The sequence below is a fragment of the Ixodes scapularis genome, unplaced genomic scaffold (assembly GCF_016920785.2).
Source record: "Ixodes scapularis isolate PalLabHiFi unplaced genomic scaffold, ASM1692078v2 PGA_scaffold0__279_contigs__length_252992795, whole genome shotgun sequence".
NCBI classification, from domain to species: domain Eukaryota; kingdom Metazoa; phylum Arthropoda; class Arachnida; order Ixodida; family Ixodidae; genus Ixodes; species Ixodes scapularis.
The window spans coordinates 182682452-182704276 of record NW_024609835.1 but is presented as its reverse complement, the minus strand read 5'-3'; the positions used below and the strand labels follow the sequence as shown (position 1 = coordinate 182704276).

General features: G+C 45.8%; 1 protein-coding gene across 2 annotated transcripts in view; it reads left to right on the top strand.

The window, feature by feature from the left end:
• Positions 1–10589, top strand: part of LOC8033489 (alpha-1,3-mannosyl-glycoprotein 2-beta-N-acetylglucosaminyltransferase) — a 54942-nt gene extending 44353 nt beyond the window's left edge. For both annotated transcript variants that reach the window (XM_029971036.4, XM_029971037.4), the window contains exons 10-12: positions 7791–7881; positions 8155–8325; positions 9305–10589. In XM_029971036.4, coding sequence (XP_029826896.3) covers positions 7791–7881; positions 8155–8325; positions 9305–9418 — 376 coding nt within the window. In that variant the 3' untranslated portion in view covers positions 9419–10589. The remainder of the gene's footprint in view (positions 1–7790; positions 7882–8154; positions 8326–9304) is intronic.
• The last annotated feature ends 11236 nt before the right edge of the window (positions 10590–21825 follow it).

Genomic DNA, 21825 nt, shown 5'->3' with positions numbered 1-21825 from the left:
GATTAATAAGTTTTTGACATCGCCCTGTGATTTAGCTGAGAGTGCTGTAAATAAAGGTTTGTTTCTTTTGCCCTAACTTTCCCCTGTTCCTTAAAAAAAAAAAAAAAGAAAGGTCGACCTATATTTGAATTATTTTTTTTTATTCTCCGTGGGCTCAATAAATAGGGGTCGACCTATTTTCGTGGTCGACCTATTTTCGGGTAAATACGATAGTATCTCAAATGCGCGCGGCTCGTTGCCCATACAGTCCTGACTACGATTCAGCCCAGCGAGCGCACACTCGAGTGCTCGAAAGCTGATGACCAAATACATCACTCCTATGTTAGGTGCTTTGTGAATGGCGTCGCCACGGACTCAGAGCCATGTGGGTTCGCCCACCCACGCCTGGCTGTGCGTGGCTTAACCCGTGTTTGGGAAAAATGGGGTCCTGGTGGTTGAGCTGAACCTGGGGTACGTTTGGACCTTTCGGGGCCCCCTGGGCAAGGCAATACAGTTGCCGACTGATTTTTCGGGCGCCGATTTTTCGGACACATTTGATTATTTGGACGTTTTTGCCGAATCACTACTCACCCCATGGAGTTAATGCGTAACATTAACCGAAATTTCGGATGCCATAAAGCTTATTGCTCGATATTTTGGACATAATTTGTGTTATTTTCTCAGTTTACAGCCACAAAACAGCCGCCACGATAGTGCCACAAGCTTAGTCATTGCCATTTTGGTTGTTTTCATTTTGCCCTGAAGCCTCAATACCACGTCCTATGTAATAGCCAACATGGCCTCTGTCTGCCCATTTTTATGGCTCTTTCAGTTCTTTTCGTAGTCGGTGTTTTTCAATTGCGACCGCGAGAAGAGTGGCCGTCTGCCGTTCTTGTGGTCTTTAAGCGCAAAGGTTTTTTGCCGATAGGCTATGTATTTATGCGACCATTGTGGACTAAGCGTTGTCTACAAATGGTGCCGACTTCAACTTCATGTTTGTGCCAACAGAGGTGCTGACAAAATGCAGCACCGTGATCAAACAGATCAACAAACAATTAAAAAGTGAACGATATAAAGCGGATGTTGCACATGAACCTAAAATTGACATCAAGCAAGTGGAAAGTGATCAATATGCAGCGAAACATGCGCAGAAACTTGATATTTTGGCTGAAATCGATTTTTCGGACCACATAATTATTCATACAATTTCGGGGTCCCCCCCGAGTTTGAATGATTAGTCAGCGACTGTATTCCGCTTCGGCTCCTGCTTCTCGTAGATGGATGTCCTGGCTTGGCCCGACCAGAATGATACAGTCAGTCGCCTTTCTCTACCTCTCCTTTCTTTAACTCTCTGCTCTTCCTTCTTATTTCACCTTCTTCGGCGGCAAAGGCTAACCCTGGGTGGTGACGGATCCCTTTCTAGACCCACATTTGGTTATAGTTTCTTGGTAGCACTTGGCTAGCATAACTGTGTCTGCCAAGCCACTCTTGTTATGACGCTTTATCTATCACCTTGTTGGGCTCGCTGGTGGGCGGTGCGCCACAGATTCTGAACACTCTTGCCTTTTTGTGGCTGCCTCCTCTTCTAAACCCAACTTGGTGCGGCCCCCTAAAAGGGGTTGCTCCGTCCTTACTTTCGAAAAGTCATCTAAACCACCAAAGTTTCCAAGATTTTTTTGTTATTCAAGCCCTAAATGAAGAAAAGACACTAGCTAAGCTTTCGCCTTTTTTTGTGTCTTAATGCCTTGATGCCAATATTGGCAAAGCTTTCAAGGCGAAAAATCTTTCTGTTAATCTTCTTGTAGAAGTGGAAACAGAAGTTCTAAGAAAATTCATTTCGCCGGGAAGCCGTCACCCCCGATTGGCTTTCGTGTCCCTCCCCTGCTGCCTTCCCGTCTGGTGGTACCCCCTGGTGTTCTGCACAGTGGCGCAGAAATGGGGTGTGACACAATCTTTGATTGGATTTTTAGTAGGGAAATCGGCTGCCCTTGAATGTAATTTCGGTTTTTTTTTAGGATGTTTAGAGCCCATAAATTGAGTTATGACGGTAAGACTGCTCTGAGTTGAGCTCTAAAAAAAGTAGACATAAAACTTGCAAAACTATGTTTGAGTGCCCGATTTCAGGTATGTATAGAGTTTGAATTTCGCAAGGCGTGCTCGATGCATTGGTCCTTAAGGCCACACCCTCTAGTTATCCGCCCTCGTCAATGAGAGCCGGGCGAAATATTGTGTGATTTGAGCATGTCTACTTTCTGCGGCATGTGTTGAGTGCATGGTTGACTCGGCATGCCTTTTCGTACATGAGAATATTAGTTCCATATCTGCAGTCTTGATGCAGCTTGATTTCAAATCTAAAATTCAAACACAAGTGTGCTCTGGCATGCAGGTCCATTTGAAGCCTTTATTTATCATTTTAAGAAATGTTTTAATATGTCTGCATTCACACTGCAGCGCAATCCACTTATAACGATACCAGATTTAATGACGTGCTGCTTATAACAATTAGTTTCTAGAGTTTCTTGTCCAGATACAACACTAATCTATTATAAAGATTGAATTTTCGGGTTTTCTTATTGTCGCTATAGGTGGATGGCCCTGTATCTACACGAGCTGCAGTTTATGTAGCCTAGTTACGTTGAGAGTACGCCGACGTTGACAGCTGTTCTTCGCTGCATACGGGCACACCTCCATTGTCATCAAAGTGTGCATACGTCGCGCATCATGTTTTCGCAAACAAAAAGACACTCCACACGGGTCATGCTTTGCAGTGGGCTCGTGCGAGTTCTCAAAACTTTTGGCGATGCAGAGTACAAGTTTGTCTGCTTCTTTTGCAGGGGTTGGGTGACGTCGGAATGCCGAGCTCTGATTAGTTCTGAATGAAGGATAGTAATGGTGGGTGCACCTCAAAGCAGCTTTCTTTGAGGTCTATGCACTATCCTTCAATCAGGGCAAATCGGAGTTTGGCGTTCCGACGTAACCACTACCGCTGCAAAAGAAGCAGACAAACTTGTGCTCTGCATAGCTTTAAAGAGCCTACTATATTTGAGTTAATCTTCGTATCAAACACAGCCAATACTCAAATATTTCACAACATTGCTAATTGTTTGCCTGTTCAGATAAGTTACTTATAGTCGGTGACAGGTCAAGAACGAAGTGGAAGCTTCTCCCAGCTCTTTCCACTTTAGTAGAGCAAGTGCTGGGGAGGAGGCGACCTCCTCTCCAGCATTCGACTTCTTTCTTAAACTGAAATTTGGATTTCACAAAAACAATGCAGGAGCGTTAGGCGGGACGCTACAGTTTCTACAACACCACTCGCAAGGCGATATCTCGAATGGACGGCCGTATTTTTGGAAAAAGAGGTCGAGACTGAACGAGGCCGACGAGGCCCGTAACGGGAACTTATCTCGTTTCTTCCTCTCTTCGCTTTGCTGCCTCAAGGCGGCGAGGTGGAGAAGACCGAGGCCGTTCCCTCTCCTTCTCGGAGAAACAAGACTTAAACGTATCTGTCAAGTGCGCCTCCTTTTTTTTTTTTAAAAATAGCGTCATCCGTTCGAGATATTGTTGTACAAGTGATGTTTTGGTGTTTGTAGCATCCCGTTGCACGCCTTTGCCGCCTTATTTTCTGAAATCCAGATTTCGGTTTGCATCCCTTTAAGGGCACCAGTGGGAAACATTCTTTTTATTATTCATGATAACTACCGTAAATTAAGTTTTCACAATTTAGAGTGCTTGATTTCCTCTTTATAAATATAATGTTAGATTTGATATAGCCTGTTTTTTTCTTGTTCTGGTTGCAATGCACATGCAGAAAAAACTGTGCTCTTATTCACAGTTAGAGCATGGCAACAGACTAAAAGAGCCTAGTAAAATAAACTTATTCACTCCTTTTAAACCATTTAGTGCAGTGAACTACAGAAATAATGTGTGTCAGTCTTATTTGATTTTAAAATAAAATATTTCACAAAAACACCATTTTTAAAGGCTAACAGATCTTATATTTTTCATAAATATTAAAAAAAAAATTTAATTCTACCCAAACCTGTATGAATTTTATGTATTCTAAAGTACAAGCATGCCAAATTTGGTTGTGATAGGACAATGTTAAGACACAAATTTCTTCTGTGCAAACTGTGAAGATGAACCAAAATTACATAAAGAGAAGAACACGTTTGAATGTTACCGCAATTGTGTAGCGATATTCTTTTGCGGCGGAAAATAGTATATTTTGTTTCATAGATTTTTGTTAAAAATTGAAGCTACAGAAGACTGTGATGGAGAGGGGGCGGCCAGGCCTGCTTCTCAGCGTCAATGGCGTGGCGGGCATCGTCACAATTTAAAGAACCACATACAGAAAAATGGCTCAAATTTATGCCGTTCGGGATTGCCGGGTGGCCTTCAAATGCACATTTGACTGATTTCATGATCATAACCAGTGCCTAATATTTTTATACATAAAGTATGAAGATTAAAAATAACAAATCACACTTTTCACATAATATTGCCATTTTTCGACCTGCATCTCCCCTTAAAAGGGTACTCCACAAATTTTTTCATTGGCTCCGATTTGCTTGAAATTCTGCTAAACTAACCAACAAACATCGCTAAAATAGTACCCCAAATACTGGGTCAAAATATTGTTTTTTTCTCAAAGTTATGAATTTACAGTTTTGGTTCTCACCGTGTTTTTCAAACTGAAAGTCTCTACTGTCAACAACAAAAAAGTGACGTCAGTGGAAGGCAGGAGTTCACCCTTTGGACTGTAGAAGTTGTTCCCAACTGATTCGAAGCAGTTTCATGGTGTCAAATGAATGCTTTGGAAACTCCCTCCAGTACCCGTGCTCCAGCACGGAATAAATAATTAGCATATTCTTTTTTTAGGCTGCTTGCTCGACTGGCAAGCCTGCCTGCCACTGACGTCACGGCACTGAAAAGTGTGTGTATATTTGAATGTTGGTTTTTGCATTATTTTCATTTGCCGATTTCACAATAATTATGAATTTCGCGATACCAAATAGCATACCGGAAAGGCTAAAGGCCGTGGAGTCAGAAAATATAGTTAGTTGAGGTAGCTCAAAAAATCTGTGCAGTACCCCTTTAAGTGTGCCTCTCACCCAAGTCATTGCGATTCTGCCTATCTTGCTTCGCCACAATGCAGCAGCATTCTAAGTGGGAAAGCAGTCTTCTAGAGTGGTACAATCCATGTGAATGTGGTGGGTAGATACAAAAAAAGAAAAAAAGATTGATTTATATGGGTGCTGATGTGGCTACTCTACCTAGGAGTGGAATTTTCACAATATAGTAATAATGTCTAGTGCATGGTGATACCTTCGAGTTATGCGCATCATATTTAGTTTTCCTTATTTGTAACTTTAAAAAAAATGCTTAGGTATAGCAAAATAATTACAAAACAGCCTTGATTAGCTGGAGCTGTGCAGTATGAAAGGATTCATTTTTGTGCCAAATTCCTTGCTTAGTATAGACCATTGTCTGTTCTGCTTCGTGGGCACCGCCATGGTTGTTTGCGCTAATGCCATGACACGGGCGCTGCACTTCCTGCAAGGCTCCATTTTTTTTTTTTTTTAAGCTTTGGCAGATATTGTGGTGCGAAAACGTCAAAAATGCATACCATAAAATCTTGAGAGATAGACCACCTAACATCAAGAGCAAATCGGTTGACAATATGGAGTGGGCTAACTTTCAGTGTACAATCAAGGAAAGTTAAAGAAATTGCTATTTTTAGGTTGTATCCATTACAAGCTTGTTGTGGTGGCGAGGGGCAATGAAGCAAAGACGACTGTACTTTTTAGTCGGCAGCAATTGCTTATATCCCACCATAACGAACTAGCCGCAGTTTTGCCAAGGCCATCATTGATCCCAACACTACTATTACTAGAAGCGGGCTATCTTTTGGTGTTTTAAAAAATTAACAAAATCAAGCCAAAAAATAGGGGTAACCTATCTCGGGATTTTATGGTAGTCACGAAGCTCCAAGAACAACGCCAATGCCAAGAGTGCCGTAAAAAGTAAAAATCTTGTTTTATGTGCAGCCCCTCTCTTTACAAGAGCATGTGCTTAAGATTATAATTCCACATTTCTATCGCTGGGGGGCTAGGATTTCGGACACTGGTCTATAGTTACCACGCCTATATAGTCCTCCAACTTTCAAGGGAACCGTAGTACGTAAAAAAAAGTTTGGCTCCTCGCAGAGCTTTACTAGTTTCCGGCTTTATGTGGAGAATTAAGATATATGTAGGTGCTTTTATGATTAGATATCTGTTATTGTATCAACACATACATGTTTCAAACTCCAAAAGCATCGCTCCCTCCTCTGACAACCAAATTTTGTAAGAACTAGTTTGTGCGGCGTATAAACAAAGCGCGAAACTTGCTTTTTTTTTTACTTGAAAACAAGTATGAATATTTTTTTAATTGGAATATTTATTGCTCATATACTGACTTTGCATCATCACTACAGTTGGTCTGCATAAGCTGCCTTTGATGTGGGTAGTACTGCAAATGTATATGTGTGTAGGGATTAAAATAAGAACACCGACTTCACATAACAAGAAAAACAACTTCATTAAACATTTCGCCTCCCATGCGGGAGGCATCATCAGTACATACACAGGAATGAGAGAGCTTCGGTCAACGCAGTCCTATTTATCGGGAAGGTCCATATAAGCTTCCGGGAGGGGGCCACGGTTCTTGTTGCACGCCGTATTATCTCTGCGGATGAACCATGACTCAAGTAGTTTGCGTGGGCCCCACCTATCCTCCTTCGCCAAGGTCGTCGCGGCTGTGAAGTCAAAGGTGTGTCCTGTGGTCCACGCGTGGTCGACCAGCTCCGTCTTGAGACGGGTGGCGTTCGTGGAATACTTGACGTCACATTGGTGATCTTTCATCCTGGTTATCTTCTTGCGTCCGGTCTCCCTAATGTACGAAGAGCCGCAGTCCTGGCATTGGGGAGACCGGACGCAAGAAGATAACCAGGATGAAAGAACACCAACGTGACGTCAAGCATTCCACGAACGCCACCCGTCTCGAGACGGAGCTGGTCGACCACGCGTGGACCACAGGACACACCTTTGACTTCACAGCCGCGACGACCTTGGCGAAGGAGGATAGGTGGGGCCCACGCAAACTACTTGAGTCATGGTTCATCCGCGGAGATAAGACGGCGTGCAACAAGAACCGTGGCCCCCTCCCAGAAGCTTATATGGACCTTCCCGATAAATAAGACTGCGTTAACCGAAGCTCTCTCATTCCTGTGTATGTACTGATGATGCCTCCCGCATGGGAGGCGAAACGTTTAATGAAGTTGTTTTTCTTGTTATGTGAAGTCGGTGTTCTTATTTTAATCATGACATCTCCCGGCTTTTGGACTATTTTTGCGTACATGTGTGTAGTACTTTTTTTTTTTTTATTTTGTGATCTCTGAGGTTTTATTTCTCAGCAATTGGAAAAGGCAACTAGACCAAACCTTCTGAAGGATGTGTGGACTATAGCATGTAAAAAAATGCTTTGAACCTACTTTAGACGGCCTGCAAAAGACTCTTTCTCTACATATCGCGCTGCGAGTTACAACCAAGGTGCAGATATGTGGTGGAAGTTGGAGTGAAAATATTGATTCATATTTTCAATCCAGAACGCTTTGCCTAGGGGTAGTGAAGATCGGGATAAATCGGGTAGTCAATGAACCCCTAGGTGTACTCAGCAGGCTCCCCTAGTCCCTGAGAATCCTGAACGCATGCTAATGTTAAGAACATTCAACCATTTATATATAATAACGCACATACCTTTCCCTTTTTCAGTGGACTGTTCTTTGAAAAGCATCTGAAATTCATTCAACTTAACAAGAAGTTTGTGCCTTTTCTTAGTAAGGATCTCTCCCATCTGAAAAAGGTAATCAAGTGAAACATTCAGCATTATATTCTTTCTCCCCGCACAGTGGCATGCACTATAGTCGATGACAGGTCAAGAACGAAGTGGAAGCTCCTCCCACCCCTTTCAACTTCAGAGGGGCGAACGGTGGAGATGTGGTCGCCTCCTATTCAGCGTTCGGTCTACTAAAGTGGAAAGGGGTGGGAGGAGCTTCCACTTCATTCTTGACCTGTCACCGACTATAATAACAAAACCAGCTTTCAGGCGGCTAAGTTGCATTTCATTGTGTTGCAGGACAATTACGATGTTGCATTTGTGAAAGAAGTTTATGGCTGTCCGTCGGTGACCCTGACACAGCTGTTGAAAGGAAACCTGGACACAAAAGGCCCGGTGCGTGTCACTTACAACAGCAAGGAGCTGTTCAAAAATATTGCAAAGAAACTTGCCATAATGGATGATTTCAAGGTGAGTGTTGCCCAACCAGTTGTGGACGACGGGTCGGGTCGGTGTGTTGCTCGGCACTTCATGTGTCCTTCTCCTAACAAATCCTTTCTAAAGTGACAGCATCATATGGATGCACTCCACAGACCTTGCTTGCTTGTGTTGGTGAGGCCGTGGAAAAGTGTCAACAATGGAGTGAAGTTGTTGGTTGGACGGCGTAGCCCTTGCTACTGGAAGTATGGTTCTTGGAGCACGTCTCCGACTGGTGTGTTCAGCGTCCTGTCCCGCGTCCTGTCCCGCCCACACATCAGAAGTGGTCCCGAAGTGGCAACAAATGATGTTGCAAAGAGCCGGAGTGTTGTGCTGTCAGATGTCGCGATCCTGGAAGTCAGTCGCGGTATGCCGGCGAAAAGCACGAGCAAACACGAGCATTGCTGTATTCACGGCGTCCCGACTCCTGACTGCCGAAGCTTCCGTGGACTGTCACACTTTTAGTGACCTGCTGCAGAACAGGCATCTGCCACATCCAACAATGCCGCTGGGGCACCGCCAGGATCCCGACCGGTTACAGCACAACACTTTTATGACGTCACCAGGAGGAAATTGAGGGACCACTCTTCTGGACGCGGCAAACACACCGGTCAGGGAGACGTTCTAGGCGCCATAATAGAAGTGAAATGTCTCACGACTTCGGGATGTCGCGGGGCACCACGAGGTCACCCCACATCACATAATAGTCACCATCACAATGTCACGTCACAGTGTCATGCAGCACGGCGTCATGTGAACACGTCGCACAAATCACAGTGTCACGTGACATTGCACTGCTACGCGACGGCAGAGCCATATGATGCGACGTCGCCATTTGCTTGCTAAAATCAGTGAGGAGATACCTCCGCCAAATTCCGATGGAAAGAGCGGCTCGTTAAACACCTTGTCGAGCGCCGGCGCACCTTTACTGCACTCGACGGAATGTCTAAGCCGGGCGAACTTTGTCTTTCAGTCCGGCGTTCCGAGGACAGGCTACCGTGGAGTGGTCTCGATGATGTTCAAGGGCCGACGCGTCTATGTTGCCCCGCCCGCCGATTGGAAGGGCTACAACAAGTCGTGGTCTTAGCGACTGTCTGGTCCGGCAGACGGACTCGACACATGTTTTGTAGGACAGCGGCTTGTGGTCTCGGGAGTCTGGACCATGCCTGAGCCTCCAGCTCGATGGAGTGGCCGGCAACGTCTCCCTTTTTTTAAAACCGGACGGAATTGTATTTCTCCAGGACTGAAGAAAGTGCGCGGTGCGTGTTGAAGTGATTTCTGGACGAGCGACGGGAAGGAGGTTTGGGAGGTCTGGTTTCACCCTCCCTTATTGCTCCTGTTCAAGTTACACAGCGTACCAATGAGGGGACGTCACGAACATCACTTAATGTAATCCTAGTACCTTCTGGTGCTCCCTGCTTCATTTCCGGTTTTTTTCTAAGCCAAGCACGCAAGGTGCAGGACTGCTGCAAGTAACTGTGATTTCTCATCATATATATATATACCTCTACTCTCTGTTGTTTGAATAAACATCGTCACTTGTTTCCTCGGAGGATTAACTGCCAGGCCGCAATGGCTACATGCTAATCTGCCTGATCGCACTCCTGCGTACCTGCACCTGTTCAGGGTAATGCATGAGAAACTGAAGTATGCATGTGGTGCTTGGCCTAGATTGAAGTCCAACCCTCTTCCTTTCATTCCTGTATCGCTAGGGTTTTTTTTTTTCACCTACATTTGCAGATCTGTGAAACGCATTTTTATATACGAGTTTTTGTTGCTCTCCTTTGGCTTTTGCTGTGGGCCCTGTTCTGTTTCTGCTCCAATGCTATAGCCGTCTTCATTTCCGTTTGTGTATATATGTTACATAAAACTTTATGAGGAGTCCTTTGGCAGGCTTGAGCAATTGTTATGGTGAGTGGATTTTAAGTGTTTATCCCGTTTTTGTATTTATTTGCATTAAATTACAGTTCTGTTGAGATTAAAAGATATTTTTTCAAATCACTTTTGGTTTGTGCAATGAGAAAAAATGCATTCTGTGTGCCATTTCTTCATTTATTTTATGTGCATGTTTGTAAGGGGAATTTCTACGATCCTTGAGAACGATCTTTTCTGTTATTTGCGAGATGTGGAAGTTATTTGTGGCAGGACTGAGAGATGTTCTACTGTTAAATTGCTTTCTGCAATATACGATAAATTTGTGACAAACTTTGTTGATAAATAAATATAGTGTCGGTCTTTGTGCGGGCACTAAAATGTAACTTGTGATTTAGCTCATCTGCTTCCTGGTGCGCTAACTAGCGATCGACGCTTTGTTGTCAAAGCTACTGAGTCACTGACATAGACTGAGGACAACATAGAGTGTCTTTCGAACACCTCATGCTGCATGCCTCCCGCTTTGGCTGCGCGCACGGTATCGAGGTGCACAAGACGCCGATCTTTTGTGGAAACATAGCCTCTCCTATGCTCACAAAGCCTGGCAGTTCGACGACGGAGCCATAGAGTGCCCGGTCGCAGACTTGGAGCGCGAGGATCTGGTAGCAGAGAGCATTTTTCGGGGAACCTGGTCGTCAGCGCACAGCTTGTGCAGCGGCGAGGACCCGAAACATGGTTTTCAAACCCGACCAAAAAAGAAACTCAGCGCGAAGAACGCGAGGAGCACGAGCGGACATTCCGTCGCTCGGAAGAAGCGCAAGCGCGCGGTGCGCCCGTTACATGACTCCCCTCATCCGTTGTCTGGCCGCGTCTCGTTGCGATCTGCCAGGCTTTGTCGGTATGGAAAAGGCTATGGCACAAAGACTCCGATCTTTTGTCAAAGGTAGGAAGCTCGCGCTTGAGGCGGGACAGCCGAAAGCTCGTGTCATACGTGTCGACAGCACTTCTGGGCCAGTTGGTTAATTATAAGCTGGACAGGCGATAATAATCCCTGGAGAAGGGGAACAAATGGCAAACAAATTTTGAACACTTCTGTGCTCTTTGTTCCCCTTCTCCAGGGATTATTGTCGTCAGTTAGTCGAAGTGGTAATATGCACATTGGTGCTATATACAGGGTGTATTTTTTTAAGCTGTACAGATTTGTTTAAAAAAATCCGTGACAGCTACACTTGTGTGGTTTGTGCAGGTGGACATTGTATAAAAGGATAATCGTAGCGATCAGTCGGTTAGTTAACAATTCTTAATTAACTTTTTTAATTGGTGAATATAAGCATGTGGTTCCAATTAGAAACTTGCTGGGTATCATCGGAAACCACTAAATAAGCTCTCTTTATAAGGTTACAACAGGGGCAGCATTTTACGGCGGTCCGTAAAAACGCTTCATTTTAACGCCTTTCTAGATTTCGGTGTCTCGTCGGAGCTCATCTCTACCACCGCGGTTTTGCTCCCCAGTCGCGCAATACACGTACGCCATACTTCTCTCCATTTTGCGAGGGAGGGGCTTCGCGCCTCGACAACCGGGGAGCAGGACCGCGAAATCTAGGAACGCGTCTAAATTGATTTTTTTTTTTTTTGAACGCTGTAAAATGTTGTCCCTGTCTTATATCTTCCTAAAAAGAATTGATTTAGTGGTTGTCAAAGATGCTTAATAAGTTTATAATGGGAACTATCTGTCTGTTTTCACTAATTAAAAAGGTAATTAACAAATTATACTTATTAGCATGCTGATAATTACTATTAGTATGTCCCCCGGGTCGTATAACTCGCCCGCACAAACCGCGTGAGTGAAGCTTTCACGGCTTTTTTTTTAAACAAATCTAAATTTGGCAACGAGGTGTTTTGGTGGCGCCACCTCGCGAGAGCCCACCTATGACGCAGCTGGTAGGATGCGAGCAGACGACGCGCTATGTCAAAGCACGGAGTGGCTATGTTAGTTCTTATCGATGTCGTTTAAAAACGGTTTATTTATTAAAGAAACGCGTATAACGTCTTTGTAAATGATCTTTCTAATAAATAACAGCGCCTCGAAGTTGCTATTTGTAGTAGAAAAACTTTAAAATGTTCAAAAACAATATTTTGCTGCCGAGCAAATGCTCAACAACTGACGTTTTAGCTCCTGAATCGTATACGTGGCAAAGAAGTTTGTCACATCGCGACAGTACGGGTTCTTTCGTTACTCTCGCTCTCGGTCACCTTGCGCCGTCCGGACTGCCGGGTCCGGATGGGGTGACGGGCTTCGTTGCAGGAAGCTGGGCGGGTCTTGCCGGAGACGAAGTTGCTTCCCTTGGCCGTCGATGACTAATTCAGTTGAATTTCAGAATTACTTTTCAATAGAGAATGAAAATAGAAAGATAAACAATACTGCGAAATGATAACTTCCCCTGTACGGGGTTGGGAACGAGGTGGTCGGGTGTTAGCTTATCCAAGCTCGGGAGTTGGCTGGCTCGTGGGATTCCGAGGGACAGAAGTCCCTCGGAATCCCACGACCTGACTCGATTACGGAGCGACAGCTCTCGAGCCCCAGCACAAACTAAACTCACTCGCTGAGTTTCTAATGGTGAATTCCACTCGTAGATTTGGAGCGCTTTCCAAAATCCGCGAGGGAGGCAAAATTCCGCTCCGTGGGACCCGCTCCGAATCGACGAGGGGAAGATGAATTTGCATTTTTGGAGCGACCTCCCCCACACGCCTCCCCACCCCTTCTCCCTCCGCCGTACAAAATGGCCGCTGCTCGAACTTGACAAGCCCACCAACGCCTCAGCCGGCTGATCTTTCCGACGACCAGTGACGATTGTCACTGCTTAGCTGCAGAAGTAACACGCGACACAGGCCGGGCGAAATTATACGTACCGCGGCTGCCGCGGCGCGCATGTCACAAATAACGAAGACGTCCGCGTTCGGCACCGTCACATACCTTTCGGCCGCCTCGAAGCGGCGGGGCACGGACATGCAGCGCGATTGCCAGCGGTGGAGTTCAGATTTGTAGTACGACTTTAATAAACACAGGTAACAAACCATCACTTGCGCGGTCGTTGCCTAACCACTTCTTGCTTTATTTCACGGGAAAACGCCGACGAAATGCAGTGTAAAAAGGTAAACAATCACTGGCTGCAGAATGAATAGGCCTAACCTTGCGTCTGCCTCCGGCTTTTCTGTCGTTCTTTTTTTCGTTCTTCCTCTCACGATCACAGACGTCAGCGCTTACGATTTGCCACGCTCCACATTCCCGGCTTTTTATCTCTGATCTACGCGAGGTAGAAGCGTTCGAGCTGTCACAATCCAGAGTAAACAACCGACGCACCCGAACAGATCCGACTCCACAACCCGACCGGCCCGCCGACGCCGCCGATCTCTCCAACCTCGCCGCGCAGGCGCACCGCCGATTTAGACGGAAGTCACGTGGGCCGCTCTGTCAGTTTCCGGAGAGATCCGTGAAACCCCGCAGAGCAAGTTCGGCGGAGTTTGGGGCGCTCCGTGGAGCGGGCGCTGCCAGAGATCTACGAGCGGAAGATGACCAACTTGAGCCAGATCTGCGAGCGGAATATGCGCGCTCCAAATGGAGCGCTTTTGGAGCGCTCGAGATCTGCGAGCGGAATTCACCATAATCCAAGTTACTCGTTGGTCCGTCCCCTTTTAGTGGACCGGCGAATCCTCGACGCGTTGTGAGACAGGCGTTTCCCACCGCCAACCAATCGGCTCACCTTCTTGCCACGTGGGAATTGCCTGTATTCCCGGCTGGGAACCCGCGGTCTGCGTTCATCTCACGGTCAACGGTCGGGCTGGCTCGGATGCAAGCAAAGCCATTTCTCGCATGGCAAAGCGGACAACCGAACCCAGTGTGGATAGCGCAGAGTGAGACATCCCGCAATTCATTCTGCCAGAGGCGGTCTGACGTTGCCGTTCTGCTGCGACCCCCCACACTCGGGCGAGAAAGACTAAACCGATGTAAACACGCCGTGTAAACAGCGCCGGCCAGAACCACTGCGTTCTGGTGGTGGTGGTGGTGTAACTTTATTTTCCCGGCCCGGAACGCACGCTCCGATTCTCTCGGCAGAAAACGCGCGTTTCGAACCTCGCGTCGTAAAGTACGCCTGTCTCTCGAGGTCGCCCGCCAAGGGAAGTGTTTACAACAGCGCTTTTCCCCCAGCCAAATCTCCCTGGTGCTAACGGCCCCCCCGCGGAGCTCTCGTCGATCCTTACAGCGACTTTTGCTCGAAAGAAAAGCAGACATTTTCATAAATTCTTAAAGGGCAACTCCGCTTCTTTTCCAGTAGTGCAAAACTATACAGTTCTCTTTGTTATCCCCTACAAAACCCCCATGGCAAATATTACGACGGAATTCCACCTAGAAGTTCATTAAAATCGCTGTCAAAGTTTGACAAGCACGAATCCGCTGGTTTTGGATGAGACGTGCGGGCCAGACAACACTGCCCGGCTGCATTTCCGCTTCCTCCAAATTCCTTCTCCCGGCACGTCCGCGACGTCATCAAGCATGTACAGCTTCTTTTTTTTTTTCAATTTTGTTTTCTTTCTGGGGGAGAGCACGGGTGGCGCCAGCGCCGTGAAAGACGTGAGTGACGCACTCGGCCGGCCCGGCGCTCGACTATTGATACTACTGATAAGCCGATCGCCTCGTTGAGCGCGGCTTGTGTTACATCGCACACTTTTGAACACCAAGTAAAAGGAGGAGAGGGCAGCTGCTTTTGTAAGAATTTTGAGTGACAGGTTAATCTTCTATAATCTTCTGGGAGGAGAATAGCGACGCCTCTGCAAATCCGCAAGGCACAAAGATGAATCCTGATCAGAGGGGAGCTCCTTCTTCCCCTTCACTAAGCATGTACACGTGGGTGTACATGCTTAGTGATGTTGAATATACAATGTTGTCCGGCTTCGCTACCGTTTCAGTTTCGGTTTGTGATCATGGCTAGAGTAAAATTACACGAAAAATATTTTATTTTTCGCGAAACAAAGGATTGGGGATTGTTTTTGAGTGCTTCAAAAAGCAAAATCGGCCTCTATCTCAAAATTTTTGAAATTAAGCGGAGTTGTCCTTTAAAGGGGCCCTGCAGTTAAGAGGGGGCGCACCTCAGAGCCCCATAGAGAATACATGAGGTTTTTCACCAAATTAAAAAAAATTCTCACATAATAACGGCTGCGCGGATCTTCTTGAAAATTTCGGCTTTAAAGACATTGAATCATTATCGAGACACTAAACGCAACAGATGTTTCGTCATAAATTTAATTATATTCTTTAAAAAATCATGAAAATGGTCAAAATCGGCTAATTCGGCACTCTTGCGTTCGGAGCGAATTTACAAAATTATCTAAATTCAAACATAAGAAGAATTGCGCTTAATGTCTTCTAAATTTATTACGGAATCGAATAATATTCAAATTATTCATGTAAGTCGATTTGTTCCGTAACTACAGCAAATATAAAGAACCAAGGTGTCGGTGCTTGTTTTCGTCGTTTTTAAGGTACCTCTCTCTCCCGTGCGGTGGCGCTCGCTGTCCACGAAATGCGAAATCGTCCGTTCGGAGATCGGCCGGATCGGCACTGTGCGAGGTGTTCTTCCGCGGCCGTATTCCGCGCCCGTATCCTGTTTCATTCTGCACGCCGAGGCGTCAGTGTGCGTGTCTCGCTTTCCTGGTTCTCGCTGGGTAGGCCTCCGTGTTTTCGCAAGTGGCAAATTCACCTTGGAGCTATGGGTCGAAGACAACCGTCCTGTGGCAAGCGGACCGCGAGGTGTTCCACAACCTCGCGGTCCGTCAACGCGTTGTGCTTGTTTCTACTTTTTTTTTTTCTTTTAAAAACGGGCTTTTTTTTTTGACGCAAAGTTTTATTTTATCGTTATCCTTCACACAAACGTCCTTCGGCCTTGGGGTCGTGGAAATTGGGGATGAAGCGTGCACAGAGTAGATCGTTGTTTGCCTCCTTTTTATTTTTCACGGACGTCCTGTGACCTCCGTACGGTTCGTGGTCACCACAATCTAACGCGGGGAAAAACGGGTCGCCTGCTCTGTAGTCAGGGTATTCCTCGGGGAGGGGGATAACTCGCTGTTCTTCTGGAAATTCACATATCACCCAAAAAGGTGACATGGGTAATGATTACGGTATGTTTTTTTCCGGTGTTTATTTTTGAGCGAAAATCTGTGCATGTGTTTCGGTGCTTATTTTTTAATCACCAGTGTATTATGGGTTGAACGTCTTGTGATGACGCTAAAAAGCGTTGATAACCAAAGAAAAATGCGATTGGACAAGAACATTTCAAATTTCCAATTCTATTCACATATCCATTACGCTCTTCTCGTGGGAGCATCTATCCTGACGAAAAATGCCAAAGTCATTGAGCTGTGAACGCATACTCAGTGTACAATCTTTCGGCCTAGAGAGGTATTGCGCACGCTCGAACGCGCTTCACAGCAGTTGGTGGCACCCAGAAGGCGAGTTCTTGAATGGTCTGTAGTAGGCAAAAGAAACAAATAACAATCAACGCATATCAGCTCTTCAAGCGAAGAAGCGCGTTTCTAAGGTCAATGGTTCCGGACGGCACTAATGTTGTTGGCGTTGTCGTAAGATGACGTCAGTTCATACGAACTGACGTCATCTTACGTGATGACGTGACACAAACACGTCATCTTACATGATCTCGTTACACGAAATGACGTCATCTTACGTGATCACGCTGCACGAAATGACGCCATCTTACGTGACCACGTAACACGGCATCTTGTAAGTCAACCTCTCCCCACAGCAGCGCTTTCCGGGCCCGCGCAGTGCTGTAGTCGAAAGCAAGCTCCTATGGCAAGCGAAAGCTTCTGAAGTCTCACATTGAGAATACTCGCTAGCGACCGTCTGTGGAAGCTTCGCACGTTGAGGTTTTTGTCGAGATCGAGCCATCGTGTTCCATTAACTATAGTTGAAGTTATCGTTCAATAAAGCCCTAAAAAATATGAATGTAGTTGGTGTAGACATCAAGATCTAATCAAAAATGCGGTTTGACGTCAATTAACGTGCATATACAAGTGTAGAAAAAAATGAGTTATTTGTGCATAGATGTTTAAAAAAGTGTTTATTATTCGACATAGGACTTTGGGAGAAGGATGTGTTCAGATTTTTCTTCATGAGCGCAAATATACCTGACGCAATAAATAGTGACGATTTCATCGTCCCAGTGGTGAGCAGGTGATTTCTTGCTCGAAACAATGATGCCATTTCATAAACCAAGTTCTGTGACATATGCTTTTCCAATGTCTGGTCACTATTTTGTAAGCCTTTCAGTCCAAACGAGTATACTTCTGTTTGTTTTTGATAGCTTAGGAGGGGGTCACAGAGCCTATCTTTTTGTCTTCCTCTAGGACAGACGTACAGAGTTATACCGCAACACGCATCTGTGGAACACACAGAGCTATCGCTCTCCTGTTGGCGGTACAGTAGCAGACGACACAACGCAGCTCCGTAGTCTATCGAGGGCACGGCTAGCCGCGGCCCGTAGCGCGACCGTTCAGACTTGGGAAATGGTTTTGAAGAACCGAGAAATGGTATCTTGTGTACAATAATCACATGTCGTTAGTATACTAGTATTCTACTTGTTAAGCCAAATAAATATTTGCAGCTTGTGAGAATATGTTTGCGTGACGATTTACCGTTCACACTCCTGACGGATGTTAGCGAGTCCTTCATGTTCGTGGCTCGCAGTTATCGGTACCCCCTCGGAGTGACTTCACCATATATATTTTTTTCTTGCTTGCAGGACATCATAAAAATCACAAACACGCGAGAAAAAAAAAAATCTTATGAGTACGCGTGATTTTGAGCTTCGCAGCTCTAAAGATGCCCGGTAAATGTCGTCCAGTCTGCCGTTTCACCGTAATTTGGCAACCCTCAGTCGCGGAGCAAAGCACGTGACAGCTACTTTTACGAGCAGTACTATGGCACCTGCAGCGCGTCTCCGACTGGTGTGGTTAGCGTCTTATGCTGGCCATACATCAAAAGTTGTCCCGAAGTGCAACAAATGACGTCACAGAAGACGGAGTGTCACGCTGTTGCATCTCGCGATCCTGGCAATTCATCGTAGAAATGCTGGCGAAAACCACGAGGGAACACGAGTGTCGCTGTCGTCATGGCGTCCCAACGAAAAGCAATTATACAATTTCGACGTTTTTGTAATTCGGTAATTTAAATTACTGTATATAATTTTTAAGAAAGTAAAGACATCATAACCAAATAGGAACTTCCGTGCCAAAACATGCAGTGCGAAGTGAAGACAACTACTATCTTTTTTTTTTTTCTTGATGTCCACAAAAAAAAAAAAAAGGCTATGCAGCATCGATCCTACCGTTTTTTTGTTGTTTTTTTCGCACATTATGTGATGTCCTCTAACACGAAAGTACCGACGTAAAAGCGCTGTAGAGACGATATAAAAACAAAAATTTAAGGGAATCGAGTTTTGTAGTAAACGGAAAAAAATAAATAATTAACGACTTTTTACGGTAAACACTTCACCTCTAAGTTAATCTTCAAAAAAGTGACGGTTACGCGCTTTCATGCCCATTTCAACAAAGTTGGGAGAACGATGTATTGCATCTTGTGAATAGACATGTGGAGCAGCATGTTTATGTTAGAGGCATTGTGTGTAATCGCTGCGCAGTACCTGCCAAAAGAAGATATTATTTGGGCAGTCTCAACCGTTTCCGTCTGTGTGTGCTACGAATACAGCAACTCTTTTGGTAGAAGAAGTGATGAGGAAATGGCGTGCCCTTGATGATACGATTGTGATTATGAAATAAAATTTTTAATCAGCCAATAATTGCGACCTGTCCGGTCGCCTGGAACCCCGACAACAGCTATCGTTCTCTGGAAAGTTCATTCTAATATTTACACGTTTTGTGGAGTTCATCGAGCGAATAAGAATGTTCCAACGATGAGCTAAACCTACACGAGTTCCCCAATCCAACTCGGCGCTTTTGAATTTTAGCGCCGTAGATAGTTCTGCGAACAGAGTATACTTCTGTGCAAATATTCGTCTAACAGTTTTGCAACGTTGGAAAGCATCGGAATGATTTAGAATCACTGCGGAGTTGATACTCGGGAAGATAAGACGGGCACTTGGGAGAAACGGACCGTGGCATTTGAGACAGGGGCACAACCGGGGGACAAACGTGCTACAATCGCATACCCTTCCAAGGTCATCGCTTGGGCGACCGCGCGCGCGCCCAAGAAACCTTTCTTTTCTTCTTTTTAGGGGTGGTGGGGGGGGGAAGGGGGGGGGGGGGGGGGGGGGGGAGGGGAGTGGTGTAGGCGCTGATTGTCTTCCTCCTTTGTGGCTTTTGACAGACGCACAACGAGACTGGCAGAACAAGCGCATGATTCATTTCTTTCGATGGAGGCGTTCTGTCTGTGTATGCGAACATGATTTTTTTCCCCTTTTAGTAGTTAGTTGTTCTTGCCTTGACTCGGGTCCCAGTGGGTGCGTTGTCGTTGTATGCCCACTATTTTTTTTTTTAGTTTGTGGTAGTTTTTGCGCTGATGGGGTATCAAGGTAGACAAAAAGTAAAAAAAATAAAATAGCGCCTCGACAAAAAAAAAAAAAAGTTTTTGCGATCAGGAACGTTTTCAAAGCCATTTTAGGAGCCTGCGGTGTTACCACAGGTGCAGGATTGAGAGCGTAACCCACGCACTTGGAGAGAAGGGGAAGCTCTCGTCTTATTGGAACTCTCTTTTATGGGTTTCCATGTCGCGATTGTCCTTCAAAATCAACTGTCATTTATTTCTCGCTCGTGGCTTTCAAGTACTGGAAGCCACGACTCGAGCCACAATAGTTTTGCGAAATCAAGGTTTCGCTGAAATGGATAACTCTCACGTACAGTTCGACGCGCAATACCTTTGCCGTATTGACTCGCGAGAGATGCCCCCAACACGGCTGAGTATGGCGGTGCTCCAGACCGGGTGTAGGCCCGTTTGTCATGTGCGCATTCGTCATAGGCCAACTGGTAATAGGCCCGTTCGTCACAGCGGAACATTCGTCATAGGGGAATTTGTCCCTAGGAACGTTTGTCACTGTGCGAACCGGATATTTGAATTCGCCCAGCATATATTCACCTGGCTGTGCATGCAATAACGATTAGTACGGTATATTTAAATTTACTAGAGAGAGGGAACATCCAAACAAGTCATCGTTGTACTTAGAAAACAATAGATTCATGAGCGAAAAAAAATTAAAAAGCGATATGCCGAGCTGCCACCCTTAGGTTTTCTAGACGATTGCGACCATTGTAGCGGCTCACAATAATTTGAGGACGCCGGTTGCTGTCGTCGTGCTTCTTGGACACCCTCGAAGATGTCGTGCCGCACTCTACTTGAGCCAGCTTCATCTCTGTTAAGGATAAAAATAAAAAAGAACACACACACTCGTGGAGAAAGCTTTTTGAGTGGGCACCGTACTGAAATTTTGGGCCACAAATGCAAAAATGTGCTACAGAAAGCGTCCAAGTTCTCAGAGGATTGGGTCAGTTTTTACGTGCAGTCCCCGGAGCCACGCTTCGATGCTGTTGTTCGTCCTTGTTGGCCTTTCTGCTAGTGTTGATTCTCTGACTGACCAAACCCGAGGAGGGGAGGTGGCCGACGACAAGCCGTTTCGACGGGGTCTCCCGATATACACGTCCTCGAAATAGTCCGCCACGAGTGAGGCATCGCTGGGGAAAACCACGAGAATGTCGGCGATTGGCAAGAAGGCCGATGCTGGATGCATTCCCATTTGAAAATCAACAAGAAATAAAGTAACCAATTGGCTTACCTGAAGACAACAATAAGACATATAAATAGAATGCCGCATACCAGAACAGCAAACTCGTCATCTGAATTGTAGCGACTCTGGTGACCACTGGAGCACACCTTCCTATACACCGACTGGGATAAGTGAAAAAAGCATCCCTGTATCGTTGATGGCCGCTATCTTGAAGTCCGTGTAAGCCACCTCAAGGCAGTTGGGCCCCCATGTGACTCAGAACGACGTCGAAAAACCGTAAAACGAGTGAAAATATCTTGAAGTTTTTGAACACATATCTAATAATAGGACCACCGAGCGTTTCGTTTCATACGTTTATCAGAGCTCTTCAATGCTCACCTTTTCAAGGTAGCTTCAGATTTGTTGGGCAGCAAGCTGTAAACCATTGGCTTTATCACGCCGTTGACTCTGGCATGCTCCGTGTACAGTTAGTAGAACTGTGCCGGGGTCACTTTAAAGGTCCCGTCCGTGAACCACGTAGTCGGCTGAGCCAGACAGCTCAAGTTGCGCTCGGTAGCAAAGATCAGGATTCTTTCGCCGTCGCCCTCTCCGCTATCGTGGAGGAGAAAGGAGTCTCCTTTGGCAGTGGTCTGCATGCAGGTAAAACAGTCATTATTATCATAGTATGTCGGGTGTAGCACGACTGCCCCGCGTGCAGGATCCCCATCGCAAAAGCCCCGCGTCATTAGCCCCACGTTTCAAAAACCCCGTGTTCAATTACCCCGTCCCGTATTCCCCCCGTGCCAAAAGCCCCGTCCTCGCTGCCCCCGTCCCA